General features: G+C 38.5%; 1 protein-coding gene across 1 annotated transcript in view; it reads left to right on the top strand.

Annotated features, from left to right (window-relative positions):
• The window catches only part of RMDN2 (regulator of microtubule dynamics 2), a 45,720-nt gene extending 37,844 nt beyond the window's left edge, over window positions 1-7,876 (top strand). Inside the window, exon 10 of the mRNA XM_086626135.1 lies at window positions 7,790-7,876. Coding sequence (XP_086482261.1) covers window positions 7,790-7,876 — 87 coding nt within the window. The remainder of the gene's footprint in view (window positions 1-7,789) is intronic.
• The last annotated feature ends 4,142 nt before the right edge of the window (window positions 7,877-12,018 follow it).

The raw sequence follows: 12,018 nt of genomic DNA, 5'->3' as shown, positions 1-12,018 counted from the left end.
AGACATTTCTCTTTATCCTCTCTACTCTAAACAAAAACCTCCAATGAATCATACAGTCCTTCCTTGGCCATAAATACTGTCATACTGTAGAGCGGTACTTCACTGCTGGAGGTGCACGGGACATTAAGTTGTCCTGCGTTTCTCTGGTTGCTGTCCAGGTGGATAACCTCAGGGTCGTGGGAAACGTTCACCCCTTCAGTAAAAGAGATCCTGATGTTCAGGGCTGCTGTGAGTTACTGTAAAGTGCATAACAGCTGCTCTGTTTATCTAGTAGATGTTGCATTACCCTTACTGAGACTTACTGCTTTGTAGTGCACTCAAAGCCTTGGTGAGCGTGACTACATGAAGGGCTGTCAAAACCAGATGTGGTGGACTACTGTGATGGAAAAAAATGACTTTTTTAAATTTGTGGAGAAAAGTGTAATTAAAAATTGAAAACAAGAGCATTCATCTTGCATGTAGAAAGACAAAATGAGTGTGTGGGGTGTGCTTGATGAAACATGTAGCACTTTGTGCGTAAGAGGAATAAGACACAAACTTCTTGTTTATAAAAAAAATCGTTGAATATTTTCAAGGCTGGAACTCGTAGAAAATTGAAGTCTCAATGTAGTATAAAGTAGAATAGTAAAGAAATTGCTTTTTCTTGTGTCTAGAGATGAGCATGGGTGTGAGAGTGAACTCTGTGCTTGTAGGACCGCTGAGCTCATCATAAAGGGATTAACAGCCTGGCAGAGAAAGAGATTAAAATGTCAAGGTTCTAGTCTCTATGATGTTTTTTGAAAATTAATCTAAAAAGCAGCAGTTACATTGCAAAAAATGTAGTCTTGGAAAAGCCAAAGACAGCAAAGCAGGAAGAATGCAAAGCAAATCTATTTGCACTGAGTTGCTGAAAGTCTTAGTTAAAATGCAGATGAAAACTTCCCTGAACCTGAGAATGTATTCTACAAAATTATTGGTGATTTAAAAAAAATAAAATCTTAATTTCAGAAACACTCCCTCCTTCCCAGCAATTACAAGTGAAGGCCATTCAGAACTGAAATTAACAGTGAGAGAGGTTTAGATATTACAGAAATTGATCACTACAGCATTCACTTCTTACAGGTGTAAAATGGCAGGAAGCAGAAACTTGTTCCAGACTCTGCCTTCTGCCTCAGTGCTGAACTCTAGAAAAGCCCATGTGGAGGAGGAGGTAAATGTAATAATGGGCAGGAACAACGGCTGAATGTTCACACAAGAATGCAGCTGCTGAGGAGAAATCATGCCTATAAGATTTTCTTCTGTTTTTTTTATATCACCATAATTGATCACCTTGGTCGTCAATTTTTGCTTTTAATACTGTCTATGAGGAAAATAGTGAGAGTTACAGAGGGACAGAAGAGAGGGCAGAGTTTAAACTTCAGCACTCAGCAGTTGTTCCTGTTACAACAGACGATTTGTATATCTTGAATTTTCCAAAACAGATTTTCCAGGAAATGCCTACTCCAGCCACCATAGATGGGACATATGTTGCAGACCTGGCTGTGATATTTCCAACAGATCTCATTTGAAGCTGCTGTGATAATCTCTCCTTCTAAGTAAGATTTCAAGGAGAAAAAAGTAATTTACTTTTGCTTTTAAAGTGAAGGGTACAAATTATGACTTCTTTGTTAAAAAACTACCCATCAAAACTGTATGAATAATTTGGGTTAACCTTATAAAAAATGTTTTTGTTTTCTCATCAAAGAGAACATTTTTTTTTCACAACATCATCAGCTCAATACAACATGTCATTGTTTTCAGAGGAATTCATTCCCTTAGATTTTAGGCACATTTGTTCTCCAAATGCCAAGCAAAAGTCTATGGTGTTTCAATTACAAAATAGTGGAAGCATTCAGATTTGTGTTCATTTTAAATAATACTGTTTGTGGAGTTGAACAAGAATTTCCTAATAGCTACCACCAACCCAAAATTAAAGTATCTTTTGAATATACTTTTAAAAACTGTTCCTTAATTAGTGATTCTGTTTACACTGAGTATGAGTCCTCCAAGCTCAGGGAATGGCCCTTTTAAAAACTCATTATAAAGAGATCAGATTTCAAACTGTAAAATGCTGGTAAAAATGAGACAGTTGTAAAAGAACTGCTAAAAGAATTTGAGACCTCCTGTATTTTACATTATTTTGCACATCAGAGAATACAGTCTATTTTTCTCTTAGCGATCAGACTGATTTGCTGTCTGCATGTTTTTGAAGTTCTTGCCAAAAGGTTTGTTTGCATTGTCTCCTTATTCTTTCCCTCCTCCAAAAACAGTTCCAAAAAATGATGAAGATATTTTTTGTAGTGTAGCAGTTTCATACATAAGGATAAAGTCTGTCTTGAGAAATACTGAGCTTATTATATTTATAATTAAATTGACTAGTTTATCACAAAGTGTTCATTTCAATATCCTATCAAAGGTAACACAGTTTTAGCATAGTTCTTAGTGCGGCAATACTGATCAGCAGACGGTTCCCCAAAGTGTGGAGTGTATCTCCTCCGCTGGTGTGCTGGCGATGCAGGGGGAGAGTGGGAGAAGCATTCATGGAGGCAGTGGGGAACTGCAGGATGCAGAGGTTTGCAAGTGGTTTTCTATTTTTGTAGAGAGGCCAGGGGAAGTTAAGCTTCCAGGAGTTTGAAATATATTGCCTGAGAGTCAATATACAGGGTGAAGGAGAGCCTCAACAGGCATCTTGTTGAAGGGACTGTGACGGGTCCTGATCGTGTTCAAGCCGTTTCAGTGATGACTGCACCAAGAGAAGGGCTGTAGGTCCCACCATGGTGGGGGTAGCAGCTGAACAGAAAGAGAGGAATGTCTTGAACACCAAAAGCTCCACGATGTGTAGAATAGGAAAAGGAAACCCAGTTACAGGCGAAACTTAGTCTTTTAAGTTAGAAGAGAAGTAGTAGATAAAAATTTTACATGACTATTAATTATTCTAAATTGAATTCTGCCTTTTTGTAATTTTTCAACAACAGTCCTCGAACTAGCAGAACTGGTCATTCACAGTCTTCTGGGTGTGAAAGAGTGTTTTTACCTCTACTCGAAGTATAATCAGAAAACGTGAAATTATTGTCAGCTGCGTATTTTAAAGCTGTGTTTGCCTTGATTCTAAAAGCCTTGAGAAGTCATGGTTCATCCTCAGAGGAAGATATTAAAAATATGAAAGATCATAAAATGCCCTGACTTGTGACATACAGCAGTCATACAGAAGGTTGCAAGTGGATGATTGCATTGGTTTATTGAAATATCTTAGGGGAAAAACAGTATTATGCAATTGTATGCAAATTAACACCTACTACAGTCACACCATCTGTGAGAGTCTATCGTGAAACTAAGAATGGATAGCATATGGCTTTATGTGGTTTATGTTGTCTACAAGAGCTATTACTCTCTAATTAACAATCCTTGTGCGTGTTTGAGAGTCTCTTCTGTTACAGTCCAGGATTTCTCCTGGAGCTTGCGAAGGAATGATACAGCTGTACCCGAAATCAGGGGCGCCTCTCAGCACCTCATTGCTGTTACCACGTATCAGAGTACAGCTTTGGACCACCCTTGCAGCCCAGCTCATTTAATATACCATGCAGCCCCACCGACTTCAATGAAACCTTGCAGGATGCATGTCAGCTTGGGATTTGGCAGTGGTCGCACACAATTATGTTATAGTTGGCTGGTGTAACTGTTTTGGCTATGGTCATGGGGTTGTATCATTCTCTGTTGACAGTTGGGACTTTGTCAACAAGTGCACACATGTGCAGTGCCTGGGTTGAATGTGTTTAGTGCATAAGGAAGTAATTAGCAGAGATGGAAGGTAAAATCATTATCTTTCCATCTCTGCTTTAATTGCTATTTAATTTTTACATGCACATTTACGTGTGTATGTCTGTGTGGATATATATTTATCAGTAAATTTTTTCAGCAATTCAGAAATCAGCTGTCAAAATGTGGACTACCTCCAGTTAAGCCAACATTCCCTTTTCCCCACCAGCTCTCTCTTCGGTCTTGCTCTTGTTTTCAACTCCTTCTCTTCCTTTGTTCCCTGGCCTCCCAGATCTTTTTTTTTTTTTCCTGTGCATATCCCCTGTGGATGATGAAACATAAAAGAAAAGCAACTAAATACGAAGAGGGGAAAATACAGTCACTGACCCTGTAATTTGAATATCTTTTGTGTAGCAGTTTGCAGAACATTTTGAACTCATATTCAACTCTGAAAACGATATGAGAAGTGTTTAATAAATGTAAGCCTTGACAGTAGAAAGTCAAGGTTGAAAATGGCTGTATATTCAGTCAGCGCTGAACGAAGCCTCAGGGTGAACAAATGGGACTGACACAAATATGTTGCATTCCTCCTACGACTTGCACCTCTTCCTCTCCCTGGTGCACTCTAGAGGGAGATCAAAGCCTGCCCATCTTAAAAGGAAAAAAAAAAAAAAAGAAAAAAAAAGAAAAGCTGAGCTGATTGTTCAGTTTTAGAAAGCCACAGACCCAGAAATGAATGAGGAAGAGAGTTGGCTAAATACAGGATTTATGGCTTTGTCTTCCCATGAACAGTCAAGCTTTGGGCATTAATGAAGTTTTTATCCTTAAAACTGGAGACTGGTACACTGAACAGTGTTGTGGCTTCTCTCTCCTTTTAGTGTGATGCGCCCCTTGAGTCTGGAAGGACTCTATCCAAAGGTGACATAACACCTCCCTTCAGTGACCATTTGCAGCTTTGTTTTTAATACCATTACTGATTTTTTTAAAATGCTTTTGCCATCTGAGTTCTTAATATTGACTGGAAGCCGCTGGCTCAATTAACGCAGCCCGTTAAGTAGTTTGCAACGATAATAATTCCTGCTTTTACTGATGTAGTCTTGTTTAGAACTGGCAACCCAGAAGTAGGACACTTTGCACGTTTGCAGTTTCTTCTCCAGCTATTTTTTAGAACAATTGTGGATTTGTTTCATTCTTTTTCCTAAGCCCAGAGGAAGATTCAGGAAAGTTTGCCCAATATTTCTGGGACCTTTGCAACTCATTAAAGCTCATTTCCCAATATAATCCTTTGCTTCTAAGGAGAGAAACCATTATACAAAGTTGCTCGGAGGTACATTTTTAGAATGCTATATCGTGCAAAGCGAGTAAAGAATCTCATCAACCCATGAAATGCTGAACACTGTTCAGATGGGAGAAAACCTGCATCTTTCTCATTTTTGTCTTAGAAAAGTGTGAAAACAGTAGAGCCAAATACAATGAAACCTTTTTCATTTTCTTAGTAGTGTGGGACAGTGTCTGAGATTTTACTTTTTCGTTTAATGAAGTTCAGAATCATTTTCACAAGTTGACCACAATCAGTTCAGAAAAGAGTGTATTTTCCCTGAATTAATCAACATATTGATGTAAATTCTGAGTTTTACAATTTTTATTGAAAGCCACAGACTGGTGCTCCAGGCAGCCTGTAGTGACGTGGAGTTTAAGGGGTGCTGAATTCAATGTGACATTTCCTTCTGTTAGAGTATTTTGGCAAGGGCTTACTGGCTTTGCAGTGTGTGCCTTTTAAGGCCCCTGATAAATGATTAGGCAGATAGTTTAGCCTATTGTTGCCAGTGGGAGCAAGGCAGCGACTCCAAGAGAAGTGTCCAGCTAATGTATTAATGCCTTAATCCAGACCAATAATATAACGTAGTTTGACATGTCTGGCATATGGTTTCTATCATCTCAATATTCTTCTCTATTCCTCCATGACATTATAGACAACTAACCAAAATAAAGAGAAGCAGGAATTTCTTCACCCGTAAAATGTATTTTAAAATGTCTTGTATTTTGTTCCACCTCTGTGGTTGATCGGATAATGAAGTGATCCTGAAATTCAGTGATTACTTCACTGTCTGTCTGCAGTATTTTCTTTCAGAATTGCCTGTGGCATTATCTGGGGAAGAAATGCTGGTCTCTGTCATTAGAAATACACAAAATTTGTGATGTGCAGGTGCTTTTGGCTTGCACTGCTAAGCACACATGGGTGCATGTATTGGGTGTTTTGGACCCTTACCATCCTGCAGGTATGAGGTGCCGACTTTGTAGAAACGTAGTTTTAAACCAAGGAGCATTTTGCAAGCCAGAAGTTTTTCAATGGCAAGTAAAGCAAGTGGATCATATCCAGGAGACATTTCAAAAATAGGTAGAATAATGGGGGTTTTTGTACTGTGGTTACATGTTCGTATGTGTGTGCCCGGTTCCGAACAGATCATGCATGGAATAGCCAAAACGTATGTCATTGGTTACTGGTGAAAGAGTCCGTGGGCTGGGTTTGGTTTAAAGCCCCGTGCAACCTGTGCACTGACGCATCAGCCTAAAAGGAGCCTTTCCCTTCTGTCCTAGGGGGTATAATACAGTGTTGGCTCTGACATAGCAGATTACTTGCCTCTGGCTCCCCCATTGGCTCCACTCCTATGAGCCCAGTAGCATAGGCAGAGCCCACCAACACCAGTATGGAAGATACCGAGTGTGTAGTCAGTCAGTGGTGGTTATGACAGGTAGGTACAGCTGTATGCACTGAAACCACAATCTAACCTATGTCATTAATTACATTTCTCAATGTTTTCTTGTTAATTGCATAATAAACAAACATTAGCAAACATCACAGAAATATTTTTAGAAAAACTGTGCACGGACGGTTTGCAAGCTTACCTAAAGTATAAGGTAAGGCAGTACTTCATGCAAAGTGCACCAGTAAAAGTTATGGCCTGAGCTGAAAGGCTCACTGGTCTGCTGAGAAGGCTTTTTGTGGCTAACATTTTAAGTGCTTTACCAGAGCTGTAAAGGGAGGGCTGCCATCTGGCTCTTGTTTTCACTTCAAACTTTATTTTTGCAACCACTGATAAATTAACTTACTAGGCAGTCTTGTACATTCTGTGGCTCTTACAGTTGTGTGTTATGTCTGCTCTTAGTGAAGAAATGTGGATAGGCACGTATTAGGCAAATGAAGGGATTTATCCTATCTAACTTGATGCATGATTGTCTGTTTCTTTCAGGATAAAGAGGCCCAGAAAGACTTAGAGGCTTTGCTTCTCACACTGAAGCTGTGATACTACATGCTTTTTAACTCTTCACGCTGTGACAAAATTGTGAAACTAAAACGAGAATCTATAGTGACTGGGAACTGTGGGTGAATTCCAGCGAAGTCGATGGGAAAACCGTCATTGATTTCAGCTGGCTTGGATCATGGCCTTTAAGCGTCTGGTGATTATGATATGAAAATGATGCATTCATTTTTGATTATTTATAATCTTGCACTGAAGTTTAATTTTACATTGCTGACACTGTGAATCTTATTTTCTGAACATGAAGTCCACTGCTGGCAATGGACCTACTGGGGATTAGAATGCAAAATGCATAAATCTCACTCTTTGAAAGATTAATGGACTAGTGTGTGATGTCAGCATAGAACTGTGTGTAGCAAAAACAAACAAACAAAATGTTTCTATAATAAATTATATTTGTATCAGCTAATTTACACAGACGTGTACAAAATAAAATCATGAATGTTTATGTTTACGCATTTCTCTACTCTTATAAAATTAGAATCTTGTTGTTGAAGTTGAAGAAAAAGCTTTTGCCCCACAAAGCTGTTTTCACTTTAGACCTACTGTTGGTTTTACATGGAAATGTGAAAACTTTAAATACTGAAGTTATATTTTGTTTGTAACATCAAGTACAATATTAAAAATCAGGCCAATGAAATTAGGTGGTTTAGAATAATCTATTAAAGTTGTGGTGTTTAATAGATTTGTTACAGGACTTCCATCAAGTTTGTGAATCCTGGCTCTTTCTCTCTGAACAGTTGCCTAGCATGGTGGCATCAGTGTGTCTTCGGAGAACCTAGTCCAGCATGTGACCACCTCTAACCTTTTAAATCATCTATATAACATTACCTGTACATAAAAATAGACTAACTAAAGACCTACTGCTTCTGTCTGAGTGTGTAGGGCAGCAATGTTTTCAACAAAATGTAACAGCTAGGGAAAGAATTTTGTTCACCAACAGACTGATCCAACAGAATTCGCTAAAGTCTATAGAAATAAAAAGCCAGTTTTCATTGGCTTTGAATTCAGAGTCTTAATCTAGATGCGGGGAGTGTATGTAGAAGAAGTAAGCATTTCCGTTAAAGAAAATACAATTGGATAAGGACAACAGCATGTTCTCTTGACCTATTTAATCTATAAGATAACATGGACCAGTTTATGGCTAAAGACAAGGAGGACTCACGTGGTGCCAATATAGTGAAATAGTGATTGGGGCTTTCATTTTGGACAGGTGGGGGACAGTGAAATAAGCAAGTAGGAACTTGAGTTACTCCAACAAAGATCTAAAAATTGGGCAGATGTGAAAGAGTATGTATACATATAACTGAAGCATCTCATAGTAAAGTGAATTGTCTTTAGTTGTTTTTAAGGTTTGCTCTGAGGGAACATAGTTCCTATACCTTGTTTTCAATTCCAGAGTTGTCTTTTTTTCATACACAATTTTAGAGAAAAGACCGTGTGAGAGAAATCCTATCAAATAACCCCTTCTGTGACAGAATAATTGACTTGTGAACAGAGAAACTGCAAAGGTGACATGTCTTGATCTTCGTAAGGGTCTTTTGGTAAAGACTTCTTTTGATGTTTTCATAGCCAATGCAGGAAGCATAGTTTAAATGGATCTACAGGAGTGATTTGTGCTTACAGTTATTGTTAGCAATTCACTGTCGCCTAGGAGGATGTAATAAGGAGGCCTTTACTTAGATCAATTTTATGCTAATTGCTACACTTTATAAAATGGGTTGGATTATGCAATAGATATTTAATTTACAAGCAATCATTGCCGATAAAGGCTGAAAGTGTATTGGAGAAATAGATTAGAACAAGAAGTTATTTAAATTAATTGCTGAAATTAGGTGACATAAGTAGGATTCGCTTCATTCAGGCCAAATAGAAAGTATTGAATTGAAGTGAGTAACAGATAGAGGATGGAGGAGACCTGGCTAGTTGTGGTAATTCTGTGGAAAAGGACGTGCAGATTCCAGTGCATGGCAAGCTAATCATAGGTCAGTAGTGTCATGGGTTTGTGAAAAAGCAAATTTCATACTAGACTGAATAAATAAGCATTCCCCGTTAAATTCATACAAAATAACCTTTTACTCTAATAAGTCTAATGAAGTCTGAGCTGGAGTACTATATCCAATTTCAAGCACCACACTTTAAGGAGGTGGAGGGCTAATTGGAAAGAGTCCAGTGGAGAGAGACAAGAAAGATGAGAGTGCTAGACAACATCATTTTGTGAGTAAAAATTGGAAGAATTTGGTTTGTTTAGTCTGCAGGAACAACGAATAGAGGAGCATTCACATTTGTAAAACGCCATTGCAGAGAAGACAGGAAAAAAAAAACTCAAAACCTTGTTCTCCAAATCCCCCGTTCATAGGACAAGAAGTAATTGCCTACCTTTAGATTAGGTATTAGGAGAAAATAAACCTGATGGTAACTTTGCAAAGCCCTGCAATGCATTTCCTGAGAACATTATAAAATCATTTACACAATTTTTAAAGTAAAAGTTAAACAAAGAAGACTTTAAACATTGGCGATGTTTAAGGCACATTTCATCCTCTGGCAGAGGTTGGACTAGATGACTTCTTAAGATCCCTCCTAGCCTGTTGTCCTTGGGGAGTGCACAACTCCAGCCCTGCTGGGTTTCTGCGGTGGGGATTGTGTCTGCACACACGGGCTCTGCATTTGGGCCCAGACTACCTAATGAATTTGTACTGTGAAACATTTATCAGCATATTTCAAGACCTGAATTTAAAGATGCACATCATGGCTGCCCTCGACTATTTATTTATCATACCTGTGGTTTTAATCCACATGGTTACATTTTAAAATGACATTTCTGATTGTATAAATTAAATTACTGATCTTTCTTCTCAGCCTTCTTAATTAAGCCCATTCTTCTGTTTTAATTTTTGCTCATTATTAATCTATGTGTAGAATCACAAAATACCATCTGGGAGAGAAAAGGCTGGGTTTAGTTACCCATTCTAAGTTGTCTTTCATAGTCACAGAAATATTCCTTGCATGGGTAAGAAGCAGCTGTTTTATATAGCGAAGATACTTTGTGCTTTTTAATTTTTTTACTAGTTAGTGTACATGAGCATTCTCAACTTTTTTGCTAATCTGAGAATTTTTGAAATGGATGTGTGTTCTCTAAAATTGTTCTCTAATTGCTCCTTGGAGTAAAGCTTTTGCATTTAGTTCTAGGCCTAAGCTATCCATTCTCTGCGTCATATCAGCTGGAGAAACAGCAAGCATAGTTCCAGAAGGCCATATGTTTTCTTTTTTTGTTTAAAATATCCACAAGCAGACATTGACTTCCATAGTTTTGTCTTCGTGGAGCGGCGAGAAGTTAACTGTATTAACCCCTGCGGGCCTTTAAGCCATATGGAGCAGATGGGGCTGCAGACTGCCTGCAGCCACGGTGCCTTGGCCATGTTGCCCGCTATCTCCTTCAGCTCTTCCACCGTGTCATCTCTTGTTTGGTCTCTGCTGCAGTACATATGCTGTAAATTCTCCAGAGGAATTTGTCTCATGATGTGCTTGCAAAAGGTGAGTCCAGGGGGCCTTCATCTGGCACTAGGGTACTTATGCTTCATTACAGTTAAAACCACTAGTTCTGTCTTCCTGGATAATTGAGATAATTTTTATTTCTTGTGGTGAAGCTAAGGGCTCTGTCGTTGGATCCTGATCCCTTTGGGATTGTTCCCCTGCAACAGCAGGAAGTCAGAAACTAAGTTATGTATTTTTTGTAGCAATTGGCTGCTGGCACATTGTGAAAACAGTTACAGTGATACTCTCTCGTACTACTTTATTTAAATAATCACTGTCTTTTGCAGAGTCTTAGGGTGATTTACTCATTTTTATGTAGTAATATCAATACGCTGACTTCTGGAATTAATTAGGAAGCTGTCCGACAGTGGTAAGTAGTTGATGATTTAGAAAGGAAAGTGACAATTCCCATGTCCAGTTCAATTAAAAAAAACACCTAAATCCACGCCTGCAACCTTGTTATTATAGTAGTAAAAGCCTGAACTAAAAAATCCCAAACAAAACAACAACCAAAAAAAAAAATTGAAAAGTGGCTACTAGACATCCAGCCATGTTCAACCCAAACATATCAGCTTATCTGGATCTACTTATCTTCAGCCATCACTACCTGAGCACCTTCCACCTGAATTACCTAGAACTGTAGGGAGGTACTGTGGTCCATAGGTTTTCTGGAGTTTTCCTGGACACTCTGGAGGGGGTCTTGCGGTGTTTGCTTTCAGTGGGCATAATAGTCACAATGGATGTATTACACCAAGTCCAAATCAGAAAATCCTTCAGTAATGTGACAAATTTGTATTGCAGCATTCGTACAGTGCAAACTCAAGAAAGAGTAACTCTGACTGAAGGGCCAACATTATTGTTTGCCATTTTTTTTTCCTTCTGTACATAAAGTTATGTTCTTACTTTCCAGCACTTTTCCTTCTTACAGACTCTCCCAAGTTCCTTGGAAAAGAAACAAGTCAAACTATCTTGACAATACAAAAAAACAAGTAAGCTTTTCTGGCCTCATCTATGTTTGTGTAACCCATGCATGTGTGACACTGGTAAATGAAGCACTAGAACTAGGAATGTGAAACATTAATAATTTTTTTGGAGGAAATATTTTACTCAATTTCATTAAAATAAACAACCAGTCATCCTAGAAGTTTCTGTGGGAACAATGTCCAGTGTGAACTTGAATATGAACAATCCGAGCCCTGTGTTGCAAGTGCTATTGACTCATGATGTGACTGTTGGGTAAGCTACTTCACTTGGTGCCTAAGTTAGATGCATGCAAACACCATCTATACACTGTTCTTATGCCTTGTTTATTAAGATGAACTGCTTCGAATTGCCTACCTGTATAAGCCAAAAACCCAGACGCACAATATTGACTGGGAATATTGCAACC

Source organism: Tauraco erythrolophus, chromosome 2, assembly GCF_009769465.1.
Source record: "Tauraco erythrolophus isolate bTauEry1 chromosome 2, bTauEry1.pri, whole genome shotgun sequence".
In the NCBI taxonomy this organism is placed as follows: domain Eukaryota; kingdom Metazoa; phylum Chordata; class Aves; order Musophagiformes; family Musophagidae; genus Tauraco; species Tauraco erythrolophus.
Note: the sequence above shows the minus strand (reverse complement) of the source record. Positions and strands in the feature narration are given on the sequence as shown.